The following is a 20,931-nucleotide window of genomic DNA, read 5'->3' on the forward strand; positions in this document are numbered from 1 at the left end:
TGAGAGAACACTGATGGGTTAGGTATATTTATGATACAAAAATAAATTATTACTTCACATTTACTTTACCATGCTGAAAATGGCACAGGAATCTGTTAAATGTCTGCATTGGAATTGGTTCAGAAAATTCCTTGAAAGTACATAAGCATCAGTCAGGTTCCTGCTATTCACATCATTAGTTCCCAACCAACAAACCAAGCAATACACTGATTTTTCCTTGTAATTTGAAAATAAAATCCCAGACCATTCTTCTACTAACAATCTTATCCTATCATGAAGCTTGTTCAATGTAAAATTGAATTAATTTTCATTCCCAAACCCAGAGGAAAAAACAAAAAACAAAAACAAAACCTTTCGTTTTCATATCTTTAAAATTCCTTGATTTTTCACTCTTATTGACTGATTTTCCTGAATTTTCCAGGTCAGTGGAATGTTATATCTAAATCACAATTACATTCTTTTAAATGTAGTACTGGTGTAATTATTTTTTTAAACAAATGAGCACAAGTAATATTTTTATTAAGAATTTTATTTCTACAGAGGAAAACTGTTCAACAAGACAGGAAAATTAGTTTGTACACTATGCCAATTTGTATAATTATCTTAGGTTGGTGACAGTTGGGATCACATATCAATTCAAGTTTTCCCAACATTAACACTCAAAAAATGAAACCATTCACTTTTATCTAAATTAAACACAAGTGTTTTTCTTCATCAAAAATATAGACACAAAATCTTAGCGCATGTACATACTATCTTTTCTTTAATATGCTTTTGAAAAATGTGCCAATGCTTGCATTTAAATAAGTAGTCAAATACCTTACTTTTATAGAGGCATAAATCGTTAACACTTTTGGCATTTATACAAGTCAGATTTTACATATAAGCTTGATTAACACACAATAACAAGTTTGAAAGTCAGTGTGAACTGAATTGCACATTTGCGCTGAATACTTAAAGCTAATGACAAATTAATTTTGAGAATCAATAAAAGTTTGTGAATAAACAATGACCACTTATTCACACTGACCACATTATGCTCTAAGTATATACATTCTTTTTCTGCATTTCTCACAAGTTTGTCTTCTTGGCTTGTTCCATTTGCTGCCTAATTAATTTTTTTTTCTTTTACAATTAGTGCTGCTCATATCTTTGTTAAGAAGTGGCCCAGAATAACCAATCAGAATGCAGTGTTGTGTCATATCAGTTAACATAAACAGTGAACACTGCATACTATAGAAACAAAATTATTCAATGTTAATGAGCTACTAATAAAGCATTTTCTCTGCTGGCTTCTCAGGAAACGTAACCAAGAAACAACATTGAGATTATTTCTCTCTTCTGAGCAGGGAATTGCTACATTCGTAAAAATTAATTTAACAAGTGGAAAAATGCTTTCAGGTGTATTATATTTAATTGAGGATCAAAATGAAAATTTTACAAAGACACAAACAGCAAGTATTTCTTTTAATTCAGAACATTTATCCTAGAACACGTAGTTTGTACTATATACACACAAACACACTATCTTTTTTTAAAGAAATTATGCTTATGAGAAACTGTGCAACCAACTTTTTCTCACAATTTCCTATCAGTATAGGTCTGTCAATGCCGGTAATCAATGAAAACCATAAGAAAAATAATCAAAAAATTAAAAGGTTCTCTTCTGTGCTTTAACAAAACTTTTTTTTTTCTCTTTGCAATTAATAACAACACTTGAGGTATACGAAACAAAAATCTCATTACACTACACTGCCCTATGCCCTACATTATTGATTTCTGCTTAAATGAGGGGGGCATCAAGCCATACTGGCCTCCGAGCATGACAAATAGATATTTTCTTCTTTTTATGTAGGTGGAATCATGTTCACTCATTGCCCTATATCGCCAAGCATGTATTATTTTTATAATCAATATTCCTATATACATCACGCCCATTTTTTTTACTGTAGGAGCATTTAACTACTAAATACCTCACAAAACCACGTATCACCCATTTTAAGTTACATTACTTATACATTCTATTGCGGTAGTTTCTTAAAAATTATCTTGTCACCACATAATACACCTCCCAGAATGAATAATATGCATAATAAATTGGTGAACAGGCAAGATTCTTTTACTTATCATAATAAAAATGAACATTGAAAGTGTACTCCCTTTCTCCAAATCAAAATTACCTCTCAGTGAGAGTAAAACAAAGAAAATCAACCTTTGTACAAATGACAAGACGCCCTCATGCCCTGCATTAACCATTGAATAATAAAGTTAATTAAATCATTGAAGTTCACCAAATAGAACTACATAATGAATTACATCGATTAAAACACTGCTACACAGCATAATCTACATTGATAATCAATCGACTGTTGAAGTGTAATTTAAAATCCCATTACACACACTTTGTGTAATCAAAACATTGTTGAATTTATAACTTATTTGATGGTACATAAATGTATTTTCCACATTTGTGATTATTGTCCTCTAGCCCCTTTTGTCAACTAGTGCTTGAAAAAAGAAAATATGCTATATGCCATAAGGAAGAGGAAAATAAACATTTCAAACTACAATAAAAGTAATGAAAAAGTATCGAATTGATTTAAAGTGTGCACTAGCTTGCAATAGGATAATTATAAGATATACATATAAAACATATTTTATGATTAATATTTCTTCTGAATGAAACTAATGATGTAAGAAAATCAAAATAACACCAAGCCCAATCGATCACGGACCATGGACCACAATTAACAGAGGATCTGATCTCAAACCATTTATGCGCTCTTCTGGGATATCCTTCTGCAGGTCAAAAAGCATCTTTTTTTCTATTTTGTCAGGATTTATAGATGTTATTCCATTTTTATTTTCCACTCTCCAGATTTTGCTCTTGGATCTGGTTCCACGTTGCTTGTTGTTTCCCCCACATCTTGTTTTGGCCAGTGGGTGCGTACCAAGTGAGGCGATGCTTGGCAGACTGCATGACACCCCTTGTCGCTGTCTCTGTGTCCTTCCCTTAACGAGATACCCGCTACAGAGTGCGAGTCTCAGCAATAGTTTCTCCTTGGATCACTCAGTATGGCTAAACGAAAGTTAAATATAGATGTCACAGACTGCACTTCAAGTGTAGCATCAGGGATAAAACATATAGACATGAATACTCTTGGTTGCAAATGTCTCACTCATCATATTCAGGTATCTCTTGAGCAATTTTTTTGTACTATAAAAATCATAGCACAGCAGAAATATATAAGGCATTCCAAGTGAAAGTCCCCTGAACTTCAATTTTTAAAATTAAATGCAATGCTGTAGCTTTATCATATCTTGGGAGAGGACAATCTAAAACTGTCTGTTGGATAAAAATTCAAGTATGTGTTCCACCTGCGACACCAAAAAACAATTTATTTCTCCCCCCCCCCCAACTTCACTAGAATATTTGAAGGTCAATTACCTTCTCTCTTTGTCTTAAATAATTTATTTTTCGTCATTTGACAATTAAAAAAAACTAGTTATTAAATGAAGAGGCTGTTTTTGTCTGTCCCACAAATGACACAAAACTGTTCACTTATAGCTACAAATCTGGGAAAGTATTTTAAGGGTAGTTATGCTTAAACGACAGTGTTAAGTTTCATATTTCATTGCACAGAAACTAAGAAAAATGTTGCTTAAGTATCAGTAGAATAGTTACTTTAATATCAAAAATGTAGTCTTATAATGTCCTAGAAAGCCTACTAGACTAACAATCTTATTGTTCATTCATGTTACTGGACTTTAGATGGGGCAATAAATTAATATACACAAGAAATATGCTTAAAAATCTGTGTAATTTTATTCAATTAATTTTGGTGACAGGTCACCATACACATCGGAACTTGCAGTAGTCTGCTCCATGAGCTTCCAGCCTGCCTGATGGGCACTAGGTCCGCTGCTGTTGTTGGATTGTCAGCAACGCACCTAGCAGTCAATGGCATAACAGTGCAGACCGGAATACTGCAAAGCGAACTACGACATGTTCCAATGTGGATGGTGACAGTGATTACCAAAATGAATTGAATAAAATAAACATGTATGCAGATACGTAAGAACATTTGGTGTGTATATTAATCTTATTGTTATTAGTGTGTAAAGCTGTCAATTGTTTTTGCTTCTTTCCCTAATTTTACATTTTCCTGCATTGTACATATTCAATGTTCACAGCCCCAATAAAACAACACCCAACACATTATTTTTTTTTTTCTGGGCTTTAAATTTTCCCACATTGTTGCCCTGAGGCAATTTTAACATCTAATAAAATTGAGATTCTACTGTACTAAATTTTAGTGTAACTGATTCCAAGTGGTCTCGGAACAACAGAAAAATTTGCTTTGTTTGTTTGATTTGGTTTATTTTACTTCGCTTTTCTGCCACTTTTGGCTAACCGTGAAGATGATACGATGAAATTGATGAAGGAACACTCACAATGAACACCCATGCTTAGGCTTCTGCTGAGTCACCAAAAGTGGGAATTGAAATAAAGCACTACAATACAAATGCTGGTAAACTAAAAGCATAAAAACTATTAGATCCGAGGAAACCAAAACTATGTCAGCCAGTAAATGGATTCCAATATTTTATATACACAATCAATAACCATGGAAATAAAGCAACATTGATACACACTGACAAGTTGTCAGTGTGGAAAATAAAAATATACTATTTGTACGAGAAAATAACTATTTGTTTTTTTTTTTTCAGTTTTTAAGTTTCCTTTCTGTCACTGTTTGGTAATAATTAAAATGAGTGATCATTACATGAAACTGAAGGCAAACAAAGGAACATCTATGCAAGCTGACTCAAACCTGGAAAATTTGATTCAAAAAGAGGAAAAAATTTAAAACTTTAACATATGCGTATAGTAAGGATGAAATATGTTTGGGTAATGTATTACACCAATATTTACTTTTGGTTTCATCACAGACTAACAATACATAAAAACAAAACAAAACTCCATGTTGTAATAGCCTTTTGACGGTCAATGCCTGCCAACTGTCTTTTCAATCAGTGATGTGTGGTCAACATTGAGTCCCGACAGTTTTCTGGTTTTCTAGACTAAAATGTTCTGTGTCTGGCGCAAGATTCCTATTTCTTCCTCATTTGTGTACAAACCCTTCTGGACCCTCTTCCATTTCTTTAACATAAAATAAAATTTAAAAAAGGGGAAGGAATGGGAAACTCCCCAGACACAATAAGTTTAAGAAATAGATGGATATATGAAATCTACAAGTAACAGATCTAGCGATCTGATTTTAAATTGTTAAAATTCTGTGAAGAATCTGAATTGTTAATTTAAGTCTTTATTTAATATATATGTACAAAGGTGACTGAGATGAAACTGCCTTACAGAAAGAAACTGTGCATTCAATTTTTACATATAGTGGATTGGTAAAATTATTGGCAAGTGTACTCTGAAACGTCGTTCCTCGACAATTGTATACTCACTTAAGTAGTTTTTTAAACTAATTTTATACTATTTTTAATATTGTTTATTTTATTGATTACAGAAGCAAACCCATTCAGGGTGGCTACTCTAAGACCATGATGAAATTCAAGTATATTTCTACATTTTCAAGGTGAAATTTCTAGATTCAAGGCTTAAATGGAAACAAAGACATTTTCCTAATTTCATACTATTTGATACATAAAGGCAATATTGTTATGCTTCCCAAAGTATATATTTTCAAGTGTAGAAAATACATCAAAGATTCATATAAGCTCACTTTAAAAATAAACTTTATTAAAAGAGTGTTCCAAATTCAGAATTATTATTTTTATAGCATACATTGTATTCCATTTCCTGTTAATTCTTAACCGGGCAACCTATATTTTTTCACATACTCCAAATGATACTTCCAGCAAACATGATATTTTTTGACTTTCTCTTTCTTTCTCATTTCACAATATTTGACTTTGTTTGATAAAGAAGGTCAGGTGTAAAAAAAATATTTTCCATTTCACTCACGTAAACGGGCAAGCAGTGTCTGTCGGACACAGTGTACAATTGATATGTGAAGAAGTCTACTTGAATATGTATTAAAAAATGTTTAATAAACAATAAGGTATTAATAAGACATCACACAAAAATATTATTAACACTAAAATAGAAAAAATGAAAAATATATGAGCAAAGAAAACTATTTCCTCACACTACCTTCCTGCCTAACATGTTTCATATACTATGCTGCAAAAAATACAACATGCAATTACGATGATAATGATGATGAATACAAGAATTATGGACATGACAATGATGATTAGGTTAAATATCATGTCACTTGCTTGTTTCCACAGCGATGAAACATAAAAATCTCGCTTTAGAAGGGCAAAATTCATTTAAAAGGACACCTTACAAAAATAGCTTGCCTGGATAAGGGTTAAATTGCAACTATCATATGATAACAAGCAGATACCATTAAATGGTAGGTACCTTTGCATGTAAAGCAAATTCTTAAGTTTTAAACATAAACTGCATTAATATTTAGAGTAAAGTTGACAAAATAAAGAGTGTGGCAAGTTCCTTCCCTCAACTAACATAAAAGGTGAAAACAACTTTAGAGTATTTCTTGCATCCTCCATTGAAATTTGATTAACAGATGCTACGATTTTTCACATTTGTAAAGAAAATTCACCTAGAATTCAACACCAGTAATTCCCAGTGAGTAGACACCCTTTCATTATCAATTTTCAAGTGCGGAAACTGCTATGTCTAAACAACATTCCTTTTGATGTCATGTGTTTGACGATCCTGCAGATTTACACACACAAAAGGGTGTTAGGTGTATCTTTCCATTTTACAAAGAAAAATCAGTGAGGTTATATTCAGTAAACTATCAGATCAGTAAAATTGGCCTTTTGAAGTGGCAATCAGCTTGTACCACCATGTAAAATATATCATGTGTAATAAAAACAATAAATAAAAAATTTATTTAAAAAAATGTGACACCCGTTTTGCAAATTAATTGGCATACTGCACTTAAATAATTTAATGCTGAGGATATGCAGTATTTGATTATTTAGTCTAGAAACAGAATATAAATCAGAGCAACTTCACAAATTTATCTGAACATCTTCATTAAATTTTCACTTACTTTAGGGGTGCAATAATTCTAGGAATAATAACTATAAATTTTTATACTAAAGTGCCATATAAAGGGTCTTTCATTAAGAGTGATACTTTTTAAAATTTGAAAAAGAAAAAATAAACCACTCAACGTATAAAAGAAAATTGTGCTTTATTTTGAAGCTTAGACATTGCAGTTATGTTCTGAACAAAATATCGTTCAAATGTCCACCACGGCTTTGAACACACTGATGCACACGATGGGTCCACTGATCCTGATTTCAGTGGAAAAATCATCTTCTTAGACGAGGCGCATTGTTGTCTTAGTGGATTCGTCAATACGCAAAATTGTCGTTATTGGAGCGAGAAGAACCCACAAGTGGTCCATGAGGTGCCATTGCATTTAGAAAAACTCACTGTGTGGTGCGGTTTATGTAGTGGCGGCGTCATTGGACCTTATTTCTCTAGATGATGAGAGAACCGTTACCGTCAATGGCAACCTCTACAGATCCATGTTACGCGAATTTCTGTGGCCAGAACTTGACACCATAGATATTGAAAACATGTGGTTCCAGCAGGATGGCGCTACGTGCCACACAGCTAATGCTACGCTCGATTTGCTGAGGGAGAAGTTTGGCGACCGGATTATCTCAAGACGTGGATGTGTGAATTGGCCGCCACGGTCGTGTGATTTAACACCCATGGATTTTTTTCTTTGGGGCTACATCAAAACCCAGGTCTATGCTGACAAGCCATGAACTTTGGAACATTGGAGGCGAACATTCGTCAGGCTATCCCAGACATAACGCCACGAATGTTGGCCAGAGTGATTAACAATTGGAGCTTCGTGTGCGTCAGTGTGTTCAAAGCCGTGGTGGACATTTGAACGATATTTTGTTCAGAACATAACTGCAATGTCTAAGCTTCAAAATAAAGCACAATTTACTTTGATACGTTGAGTGGTTTATTTTTTTTTCAAATTTTAAAAAGTATCACTCTTAATGAAAGACCCTTTACAAAGAATGCAAGAATCTATCTATATAATCAAGGAACACATCGTATTAATACACAGAGGTTTTATTATGCTTCCAGTACAGTACAATATAACTGAGCTACCTGGCTACAAACCAATCAGTATAAAAGTATATCATGATGGAAGCAGGTGCTCCGACTGAAAAATCAGGATAAGCATTACAAATTTCACTTTTTCTTTTTGTGCCAAGATATTCACTTCTATGCCAAATGTATGTGAAAATAATGTAAATCGTTCACACATTAACTTTTCCACTTCAAAATCATTCTTGCCTGCCTCTGTTATATACATATACACATAAAAGAAAAATGAGAGATTATGAACGAAAGCATTCCCAATAAAAGATATCAAACCCTGAAATAATATTTAGCTGCCTTTAGACTGTAACTATTGCTTTGTGACTCATAATATTATGCACTTAAAAAAAAAAGACAAATATGTTCTCATGTGGTACCACGAGGCAAAAATATTTGTTGCGCTCTCTCTCCCACGAGTCTTTCACTTATACATTCTGTAGGAAGCAATCGGTCATACCTGGGAGAACTGTCCACCTTGCGATGCCCCTGGGTAGAAAGCCGATCGGTCTCCCTGGTAGGTTGAATCCTGGGATAGGAGGCCATCCATCTGCGACTGGAACTCACCCACCATGTAACTGTCCTGCGAGAGCTCTGGTTGAGAGAGGCCAGGCTGCGACAAACTGAATCCAGGCTGTGACATACCCTGAAGAACAGAAAAAAAAAATCTTCACAATTGTCCACTGGTTTTTACAGTGGTTCACACAATTAGAGCTTAGCCAATATTTATATATTGCTGTACTGAATCAAATTAAGGTTGAATCGTTACCACTTTGAACTGATGGCAGCACCACTCTCAATATTTTTACCAATTCCCACTGGCTTGAAAATTGTAACAATTCAAAGTACTTCAAAACATTTATAAATTGTAATATACAAATTTTCAATTGCAACTATATCATAAGTATCTACCAGAGTTTTGCTTTAAAATATTCATAATTTCTCATGAGATAATCATCTGATCACAAAATCAATTTTTTTATAATGAAAATTATGCATTCGCAAAGGTGGCTGTACTATGGTTCTAATCACATCACCTCCGGTATGGCCAAGATCAAGAATGTGCAGGGCACAGTGCAATGCACAGGTGTGAGGTTCTTTTCTTTCTTCTCCAATTCTGTTAAATTGCTGTGCGACGGAATACTTACATATTAACTTTCATAAATACTTTGAGCAACTTTGAATGCTAAATTGTTCAATTACACTGGGGAACAAAAAAAAAAGATTTTATTTTGCAGCATAAAGTTTAATAACAGTTTCAGCACACAAAACAGCTGTGATTGCCAATTGTATGATTGGTTCAGTTGAATTGACTCCAGTTATAAAAATAAACACACCATGGAAAATGTAGGAGGTAAAATTACTCTACGCTTTTCTCTATAATATCAAAATTTGATAATGGGCTGAAATTCCCATTAACAAACTTATTTATTTATTTGTACATTGTTGCTAGGCAATATATCGGACACTCAACAAAGCTTAAGGAAGAATACCAAAACATAAAAATGGTTTTAGAAAAAAAATTGAATATGCTGAACATAAGTGGCTCGTGTGTGAGGATTTGAAGATGGTGATTTTTTTACTAGGACAGCAAAGTGGGTACACAAAGTATCCCTGTTTCCTATGTTTGTGGGATAGTCGTGCTAGAGAAAAGCATTGGACGTTAAAAGTTTGCCCCCCAAATGAAAATATTAGTGGGAAAAGCTAATATCATTCATGAACCACTGATAGATAGGGACAAAATCATTCTTCTGCCACTGCATATTAAACTTGGGTTGATAAAACAGTTTGTCAAGGCCTTACATACAAGTGGTGATTGTTTCAAATATATACGCCACACATTACCAGGACTAAGTATTGTAAAATTGAATGCAGGAATCTTTGACGGACCATCACAAATTCGTACACTTATAAATGATGCCAATTTTACAACTTACATGTCTTACATAGAATCTGAGGCCTGGCTGAGCTTTGTGTCCATCGTCAAAAACTTTTTGGGAAATCACAGAGCAGAAAAGTACCCCGATATAGTTGGAAATATGTTGAAAAATTTTGAGAAATTGGGAGCTAATATGAGTGTGAAGATACATTTTCTACATAGCCACATTGACAGATTCCCTGAGAACCTTGGTGATTTTAGTGAAGAACGGGGAGAAAGGTTCCATCAGGATATAAGGATAATGGAAGAAAGGTACCAGGGACGGTGGGATCGCCAAATGATGGCCGACCACTGTTGGAGCTTACAGAGGGATTGTCCTAAAAAGCAATAAAGCAGGAAATCGTATAGAAAACGTTTCACATAGTTTGTTACTTCATTGTGTACATATTTCCTTAATTATTATGATCATAGGCCTATATAAATTTATTTTTATAATAATGATTGTAATCACAAAAAGAAATATTAAATTGTTGTTGGAAATTCATTTATATGTATGTCTTATGTTTCCGCCATTTTGGTTTAGTTGCATTTATTTCATAAATTAGAGCCAATTCAGGAAATATATTATTATATCATTATTCAGCAGCATGAAATTGCCCTAAATTAGCCCTCAAACACTGTGCTGCAATTTCACTGTTCCCCAGTGTTATCAGTGTTGGTTCAAAGTGATAAAGGTACAGATGTACGTATAATATTATTTGAAAAAGTTTTTACATAAGGGGTATTGCATAAAAAGGGTTATTTTTGTTTTCCATGAAAACACTTATTGATTGTCATTTGCATCAGCAATGTATGGCATTTAAGAACATGGATCGCTGAAGCAGAACTCAACGTGCTGTAGCTGTGAGGGCATTTTATAAAAATGGTGGCTCTGTTGCCTCTGTGAGACGAGAACATCACCATTATTTTAATCTCAAGAGACATGATCCTATTCAATCAGCCAATCAAATAAGGATGTGGGTGAAGAACTTGGAAGCTACTGGAAGTGCATTGAAGCAGAAACCAACAGGTTTCAGATGTTGGAATGTGCCAATGCAGATTGTCTGAGTGTCAACGACGAAATGGTGGCCACCCGTGGGAAGAAATTTTCAAAATATGAATGTCACTGAGCATATTTCGCAAACGACATGCAATGTTTAAGGATGCAGTTGATGTGTTTGTATTTTTTTAAAAAAATAAATGTAGTAGTTGTACTTCAAAAAAGCCCATTTTATGCCACACTACCTTGATGTGGTATTGTTCAAATGTAAGACTTTACTTTGGTCTTCATCAGGAGTAAATTAAAAATTAAGTTGTTTTATACTTTGAACCTGTTTTATACCCATGGATCAATAAATCAACAATTGTTTTCATCCAGCAATTCTTCATCTCGCCAGCAGTCCACGAAAGCTTACACTACATGTCATGACAGTTTGATAAAAACTATAAGTTATTAAATAAATGGACTTAACTGTGACAATTATTATGTATTATTATTAAAGCTACAATCAAAAATGACTACTGTAATACATTGTATTATGTAATTATAATAAAATAATTTATGTTTTTAAAAGTTCGCATAACCACTTTTTGTAGATGCAAGATAATCTAACACAGTTATTTTTAGTGGTTTTTATTTTATTTTATTTGCGATGTTTCGTTCTGGTTTCCCAGAACTTTTTCAAGCCACACCAAAATATACATACAACAACACAACCTCACATGGCTAGTCGCCAATAAAACAAAACAAAAACCACTAAAATTAACTGTGTTAGATTATAAAACAATTTTGATTGGAAACTTTAGACAATTTATTTTAAAAACTGAAAATAAATATTTTAAAACTGAGTAAAGTCCCAGGAAGGATTGCAAAGGGAGTCCGTGGGAAACAAAACTATTTAAAGACTAATACACTATTTTATTGTACTTCAGGTGAAGTTGCAAATTCAACTTAAAGGTTCATAGAGCAAACTTCATTTTTACGAGATAAAAAAAGTTCTTTTGAAAGCATTGTTCTTCAAATTATTAATACAAGCATGTTTTCATCAACATGATATTACAACCTGATATATGGCAATGTCCAAATCTGCAAGGACACCATTACATTGTTCCCGTCCCTTTCCTCTGCCATTGAAGTCATCTGGTAATGTTCCTCAGTAGTACCGTTGCCACTTTTCCCACCAGGTGTCAGTTGGAATGTTACTCGCCTTGCACAATACAAAAGCAGAAGGCAGATGCCATAATGTTTTACACCTATTTACTACTGAAATTTACATATGGCATCTGATTTCTTCATTTACATTTTTCCTAATTACAGTATTATTGACAAAATGTCCACGCAACATGGAGTTTTAGGTGGCCTATTCAATAATGTTGCCTCTACACAGTGAAAGTTGCAATATGTTTGCCGAGTTGTAGGATGTACTTGTCATGTCTTCCACCTCTCCCCTTTAACTCCATCTTTATCATGGATTCGGACTAAAATAGTATGAGGTTTCTGCAGGTGGGATAGTGTTTTAGACAGCAGTAGTTGCAGGATTTCTTTTATATATAGTGTAGTACATATAGTGGAACCCAGATTTTATGTTGTATTTTAATATATCTGTTTGGCGGTCACGCAGAGAGAGGCAATTCACTCTATAAGTCCAAGTTTCATTTTTCAACATACTTTTTGTTAGTGATTTATAGTGAAAGGCTCCTTTCAACTAGCGCCACCACAATGCGAGCAGAAGAAAAAGGGACCACGCCACCTGCAGCAAGACACATACTTGACGAAGCCACCCGACAGGTGGGTGGCAAAATCGATCGTGAACAAACACTATGTGGGAAAATGAAATTTGAACTTCTTACAGTCAATTACCTGATTTTACGTTCCCGGATATTACATTTTCCTGCATTATACAAGGTGTATCATAATAAACAATTCACATACTCACGTTTTTGGCGAATGGAAGTAAGTATTACACCAACATTAATAGACTATTACAACTGGTTCAAGGAAAAAGCAAATACCCAAGAACAACCAAGTATGAATAACTACTTTACCTGTGACATGCCTTGGGTCAATGGCACTCCTTGGCTGTAGGGCTGAGTAGCATCCTGACTGTTGAGTCCTTGAGAAAGCTGAGCCATCGAATTCTTCACATTGTTGCGAGCATTCTTCATCTTGTTACGATTTGCAGTCCTGTTACGCTGGTTCTGACGTGCTGTAAGCGTAGTGAAACAAACTTGTGATTCCTTTCCTCCTGCATTAATATGGTTTTGCTAACTTTTGGATAACATGAATATCTATCTCTACATTTTAAACAATAACTCTTCTTCTTAATTGTTTATTACACTACAGTTAAAGAGGGTTCTGCCCCACTTCTCCAGGTGTTCCATGGATTTTAAAATGGATGTCGAGACTATACTTACCTCATCTCTGTTTACAGCACATTTTTTGGGTGGAAAGAAATAAGAAAGAGTTTTAAGAAAGGCTATATTGTTGAGCATTAATATTTTGAACATAAACATCTGTTGCAGCAGGTTAGTATTTATAAATATATAAAAAATCCACATTCAGTGTAAGTGTCACAAACATATTTTCAAGATTTTTCTATATTTAAAGATAATCCACTAAGTTTTTAGTCAGATGTTCATTTCCCCACAGTGAGAATCCTTACCTAATTAATAACAGCAAGTAAATTTATTTATCATATCTACAGATATTGGTTTGAAGGGTACATGCATTAAAAAAAAGTGATAAGTAGTGTGGAAAGTTGTCAAAAGAAGAAATATAGTGCTTGTTAAAAACAATTTACTGTAATTACTCATGTATAATGTGCACTTTTTTCAAAAATTTTTGCTCCCAAAAACTGTGGTGTGTATTATACACAGATTAATTCGGAAATACGAGAATAATTGGGGAGCTACTTGATAATGGTGGTAGCACACTCTAGTAACGACAACGACGGGACTTGACGTGTCACCGAATTTTGGTTTCTGAAGGAAATGCAATATTTTTATTATTAGTGTTATTTTATGATTACTTTTCAAGATTAACATCTTGTTCAGCACACACGCAAGTAAGTTTTATCTATGAATAAAATACATTCTCAGATGATGTCATAAAGCTTAGCTGCTTGTGTGTTGCAATTGCAACCACATTTTACAGGTATGCAGTTTCCATCCATTCTAATTTTGTTTTGTTGAAAAGTACAGTATAGCGCAATAACACAAAGCAGATCCTGGTTTGATTCCCTGGGTGGGTAATCTCAGGTGGTGCATGAGGTGACTCTGGGGCTCACCCAGAATCTAATCAATGCATTCCTAGGGAATTTGGAGGGGAGGCAGCCAGAGCATGGCGTTAATCACATCACCTCCACAATGCCCAAGGTTGAGAAAAAAATAAATAAATGTACATGAAAAACTTGAGTGCATGTTCCATAAATTTGTATCTGAAGGGCATTGTTTCCTTTCTATCATCCAGCAGAAGTATCTTGATCTTTTTGAAAGAATTTTGTTTATTTCATTACCGAAATACAGCTACATTTACTTTGAAATTGTGGCTGTGGTAACACCAAAAAATGACACACTTTTTCTACGTAATACTTAATTAAAAAGAAAGATATTGCTGCGTTGAAAACAGTAGAATTGTACTCACCTTGGAGGGCTTGCTGGTGCTGGTTGTAGAATCTTGGAGGTACGTGAGCCATATTCATAAACATTCCAACAGGAACAGGGATGTTGGTAAGTGCAGCTTGCGCTCTCTCCGGAGAAATGTAGCTGATTTGATCATGAGTTCGGTTGTATGGGTCCATAGGGCCTGTACCTAGGAGGAAATACATAAGGTTACTCATTTGATTACCTTCGATACTAATGAAACAGTGTCAAGTTTTAGGTTGAAAAGGTTTAGTATTGATCAATCCATACTGAAAGTAATTTCTAACTTATGTATGTAACTAACTAACTCACTCTCTAGCCTTCTTAAACCCGAAGGTTCATGGCTGTAGCAACACAGGCCTTCCATCTGTCCCTATCTTGAGCAAGATCTATACACTCTTTTCCATCCTGTACTGCATTTTTTCATACTGTAATTGTAGATTTCAGTGTACACAAACTATAATAATTTACTTTAAAATCACACGTACATAAATAGCATAGAACGAATGTTTCGTTTTGCTACTTACTAACCACTTTTGCTGATACATTGAAACATTGCGACTAAGGTTAGACACTAATTCTGCCTGTTGGCAACATTGTGTGCTTACCAGCTGAGAGAGAGTCAGTCATGGGAATCAGCCAAGAGGGGTGATAGTGCAATACGAACACCAGTGATCATTATGAACAGTTTCGTCAATGATTCTGAAAAACCGACATTCTAGCTGCAATCTGCATGTGTGATCATATCATGTACGTATTAGTGTAGTTTGTGTGACAAGACAATACATAGTGCAAGCAAGGTTTACTCAAGGTTTACTCGCTTAATCTGTTCAGCCAATTCCCTGCAAAAAACCACGCTGAACATTAGGACGTTTATCTCTCTTATGTTTACTGTAACTCTGGTTTCCTGCTTTATACGTTTCCCAAGCCCTGCCGATGACAAAATTTGCCAGAAGCCTATTTCATATGAAAGTCGACCTCTCCCTCCCAACTTCCTTGCTTTTGCAGCAGTCTCATTCATTCACAATGCGACCTTGAACTCCTGCCTTACGATTGGGGAACTTATTTCATTTGTCACTGCAAAACGATAGTCATCATACGTGTCTCGCATTCAAGTGATTACACCAGTTCTACAGTCCAAATATCACAGTTGTAGTTAAATCATCATGGTCCTCCGTCAGTTTTATTAAGTGTTCGATAAACAAAGCAGTCCCTTTACGATATCGATTCTGACAGCAATGACTCATCCAACATAAAGGATGCAATTATTTGTTCTTGTCTTGCCTTCTGATAAACAAAAACCTAACTCTTATCATGCAGATAACACAAGATTAATCCTTTTGAACACTATAGAGTCAGTGGCTTGCCAAGTATTTTCGAGGGAGGTTGGCCTTACGTATACATTTTTTTTTGCCTCGTGGTAATGTCATCGCCTTGTAATCAAGGGGCTCAGGGTTAGATACCTGGTGGAGGCACATAGTGGTTCGGATCCCACTTTAAACTGTAGTTCCGGTCCCGATTAGCCTTCTGTGCATAAAGTTGACCTTAAACCTTTAGCAGACGGAGTCTCGCGTGCCTGTATTCCCATTGAAGCCAGTGCCTTTGCAAGGGTGTGCTTTTCAAACTTGCCGCTAGTACAAAAAATCGTAGCTCCAGAACTAATTGTCGTAGAGAGAAGGAAATTTGTTTTGTTCTTTCTTACACACAGGGCTTTTAGCAGTGGTAAAATTTAGACATTGTGTCTCCCAATAATTAGGGTTAACAAATTTGGAGGGAAGAACAACAAAAGACCACTCACTCTATGAGCATATGTAATGCTCCTGCAGCATCTTTGAAAAATTATGGAAATTATGTCGTTCAGAAATTTTGTGTAATTACGGAAAAATTCGAACTTTGGGATTTTGTTCCTGGATCCCCCCGGACCCTTAATTGTCGGATGTTACTTAAAATGTTGCATTTTGTTCATTCTTACATTTAGAATTTAAAATTTCCAAACAGATGCAGTGGTTGAGCAGTTATAGCGTTTTATCTTCAATTTATCCCAGAGTAACAAAAGGAAAAGAAAGTGCTTCTTTCAAATGGCGCTTGCAGAAAGAAAATGCACACAGTGTTTAGTATGATCGCTTCTTTCCTTCAGAACCATTCACATGTTAAAAATAAGTCAGTGTTCAATAATTTGTTTATCTGCGATTTAGTTTTGCATAAAAAAAAGTACTGCAACTTCTCTGACTTCAACAAGCATATTATCTTTAAATATTATGGTAATAAGACAGCGGAACTTCTCCCACCTGCAAGCTGTTGTTGACTTAGCTCCATTTCTTCAGCTGGTCTGTAATGTTTACGACAGGATGGGAAGTGTGGTGCCAGTGACTTGTCTGACAACTTGGAAGATATTAGTTTCTGATCTGCTTCAGGCAAATCCGACTTGCCCAATGCAATGCAAAGAACAAAAGCAGGAAGCATTATTTAGCACATGCCAATCTGGTTCAAGGGTGCATTGCCCCTCCCCTTCTCTCAAGCGACAAAAATATAATTCCAAGTCTAGAGTCTGGTCCCATGGTTGCAGCTGATAAGAAAACCTGTTTGGGAATGGGTTTCAGATGTTATCATCATGGAAATCTTGAACTCCAAGAGCAGTATTCTTTTGAGCAAGCACAGTTAAAAAACTGAAGTATTTCCTTGTTGGGACTGAACTCGTTGAACGTATAACTGGAAAATCGTATATCTGAAAATCGTACAACTGAAATATAATAGTACGCAGCCTTATGGGAATTAACAAAAAAAAAAAAAAAAAGTACTATCGCGGAACACACAACTGCAATTTCACTGTACTAGTAAGGACTAATATAAAATTTTCCTGATGCTCAATCCACCAATTAACAATAACATTATAAATGTTGATAGTTCCTTCATGTCTGATCAGGTGATTGCAATGGGTTTTGCTTTAAAAAAAAAAAAGTAAATATATTTAAACCATATTTGGTCCAATGGTCACCTTTCCATGCTAGTAATCACTTGACAATGTCTGTGTGAATTACAGACGAGGAAAACGTCTGCAGGATAGAGGGGGGCAATTGGAAAGCAAAGAAGCACATGGTGTTGCTAAGTCCCTGTCCCTAAGTTAATCAACACACTTCTTGTCATTTTTAATTTTGCACAATATTCATGCTAGTGGTTGCCGCATGTACGCACATTTGTGCATTCCCATGTGGCTTATTTGCAACCTGGCTTCTGTTAGAAAGGTCAATGTTTGGGTATTTGTACGTTCGACACTGTATCACGAAGATTAATCAACATATTGAATAATATGTGTAATTATTAGTTTTAAAAAGTTTTTTAGGTGCTACTTTTATGATTTTGTGTATCTCGATTGTATATTCAATATTTGAATATGGTTGTGAATAACTGAGTTACGGAGCACTTTCATTTCAAAAACTGAAGCATTATATAAACTATTTTTTGACATCCTCGTAGATAGGTCCTCTATTTAAGTAATTAAAATTTGAAGGGATAATTAATCAATATTTACTCCTTCAAGAACTTGAAGATCCAAATTTTCACAGCTTTAATTTTAAATTATGAGGGTCTCAAAATTAGTTTATAAAATGCTTCAATTTTTGAAGCTGAACAATTCATAACTCAATTATTAACAACCTAATACAAAATACACACACACACAAAACTCAAAAGTAGCACTAAAAAACTTTGAGATGAGACAATATTCCAACGGCTTTCTAAAGCTTATTCCTGGCAATAAATGAACGTATTTTTACTAGTGTCATTTCTTTCCAAGCACTATTGATCTAACTTATTTTATTATTTTACAATTTCTCCTTACCAGGCCGAGGATAGTATGGGCTTCCTGGAGTTGCTCCATTCATGTGCCCAGTGCGATCATACACACTGCCTGGCACCAAAGCTTCCCTGGCATCATAAACAGTGGTTGACATAAAATGTGTTCCTGGGTTGCTTTGGTTAATTAACTTCTTGGGTTTGGCAAACTGGATCATGGAATCCTTCAGGTTATTCAGTGGACCTTCCACCAACACCTTCTGCTCCTTGTAGAAATTCAAAAGATGATTCCACAAAGGTTGCTGCAGATGAGATACAAGGATCACAATTAATATAACAAAAAGTCAGTATGTATTATGGATAGATTGATATGATCTTAGCCTAAAAAAAAAAGTGATCTAATATAAAATTGCAAATGTTCCTTGAATAACATGAATGTTTCCTTAACCTCCTTGATTAATGTATGTAGCCAAGTGATTGAATGGATTTGCTATAGGAAAAGTAATTGTGTATTTATTAGGGTTGAGCAGATGCCACTTTGAACCGATACTCGTACCAATACTGATACTCTTACGGATCCTTACCGAAAACAATGCTTCAAAATTTTATCAATTGAAACATTGCGACTAAGGTTAGACACTAATTCTGCCTGTTGGCAACATTGTGTGCTTACCAGCTGAGAGAGAGTCAGTCACGGGAATCAGCCAAGAGGGGTGATAGTGCAATACGAGCACCAGTGATCATTATGAACAGTTTCGTCAATGATTCTGAAAAACAGACATTCTAGCTGCAATCTGCATGATTGTGTGTGTGTGATCATATCACGTACGTATTAGTGTAGTTTGTGTGTCAAGACAATACATAGTGGAAAATCAAGTATTTTATTTCATTTGTCACTGCAAAACGATAGTCATCATACGTGTCTCACATTCAAGTGATTACACCAGTTCTACAGTCCAAATATCAAAGTTGTAGTTAAATCATCATGGTCCTCAGTCAGTTTTATTAAGTGTTCGATAAACAATTACCATAATCAAGCACACCCAAAACAGAAAGGTGTTCAAAATAAGTGAGTGAGTATTGAACTTCAATTACAAGCATCTACTTTTTAAAATTCCTGTTACGTAATCACAAAATAGTTATTTTCACAAAATCAATAGAAACCTCGAATTCTGCAGGAATTCCAGGATAATTACACTCTGCAAAAGTGTCACTTGGCATTTTTGCTGTCCCAGTGAATGATCAAAATGCCAAAAAAAACAACAAAAAAACACCAGCCAGTATCGGTAAATAAAATCTAACCGATACCACTGGTATAGGCTCAGCCGATACTTGCAAATTGTAATATAATTTCATACAAGATCATCATTTAATTACAAAGTCCATTCTCCCCAAAATGTTTTGTGTTATTTCCAGGATATTTGGACTGTGAAACTGCCTTGCAGACTACGCAACACATTCAGACTCCTGAAAAGCATTGTCTGGTATCCATGACTAAATTCCAACCACAATGCACGTACCCGATGGCAGTGTGGTAACATCGACACCTTGTAATCAAGGGGTCCTGGGTTCGATACCCGAAAGAGCCATATAGTAGTTCGGATTCCACTTTAAACTGTAGGTCCAGTCCCAATTAGCCCTACTGTGCATAAAGTGGACTTAAAACACCAACTCAATCAATCAAATCCAACCAACACTTTGTGAACATCATTATAGACTCATTCCTAGTATGTAGACATTTAAATTTACAAAAACCAATGTATACGAAGTATCGTACATTCATTCAAAAATAATATCAATTGTGCACTAAATTGCAGGGTATTTAAAGAAATGCCACATCAGCATATGAATTGCAATTATTGACATACAGATACTGAACTAAACTAATCTTAGACAAATAACAGTAATAAGTATATTAATTTACTGGTAAAATTGCCATAAATTATTTGATCTGATATTTCTATAAAAAGCATATAATGTAAGCCAAAAATTCCAACAGTTGAAGGGGAGATCTGAACTACTGTGCAATGTGCCTCCACCAGGTATCGAACCCAGGACACCTTCATTGCAAGGCAATGACATTACCATTATGCCATCAGGGAGGCCAACATGATTTATTGTAAATAATAAATGAATCATAACACAATGTTATTAGAGTTTCACTATTTCTGTTTGAAACAGTCTTATCAGGTGAGTAAACACAAGACTGCTTCAATGCCGATAAAACAAGGATAAGTGTTATGCCTAGAGGCACGCACATTTCATATTTGATATAAACACAAAATGTTAATTAATCTTCATTTATCATATTTTTGAAAAGAGTGAGGTGCATTTCCCTAACTTATTTTGTCATGAAATAACAGGGTAGCTACGATTTTTT

At 34.8% G+C, this 20,931-nt stretch overlaps 1 protein-coding gene across 1 annotated transcript in view; it reads right to left on the reverse strand.

Annotated features, from left to right (window-relative positions):
- Positions 1 to 518: 518 nt before the first annotated feature.
- The window catches only part of Upf1 (Upf1 RNA helicase), an 88,571-nt gene continuing 68,158 nt past the window's right edge, over positions 519 to 20,931 (reverse strand). The window contains exons 14-18 of the mRNA XM_083118366.1: positions 18,598 to 18,853; positions 14,761 to 14,928; positions 13,164 to 13,324; positions 8,661 to 8,846; positions 519 to 3,079 (exon numbers count right to left, since the gene is read on the reverse strand). Of these exons, the coding sequence (XP_082974492.1) occupies positions 3,071 to 3,079; positions 8,661 to 8,846; positions 13,164 to 13,324; positions 14,761 to 14,928; positions 18,598 to 18,853 (780 nt within the window). The 3' untranslated portion in view covers positions 519 to 3,070. The remainder of the gene's footprint in view (positions 3,080 to 8,660; positions 8,847 to 13,163; positions 13,325 to 14,760; positions 14,929 to 18,597; positions 18,854 to 20,931) is intronic.

The sequence above is a fragment of the Lepisma saccharinum genome, chromosome 3 (genome assembly GCF_977018435.1).
Source record: "Lepisma saccharinum chromosome 3, izLepSacc3.1, whole genome shotgun sequence".
NCBI classification, from domain to species: Eukaryota; Metazoa; Arthropoda; class Insecta; order Zygentoma; family Lepismatidae; genus Lepisma; species Lepisma saccharinum.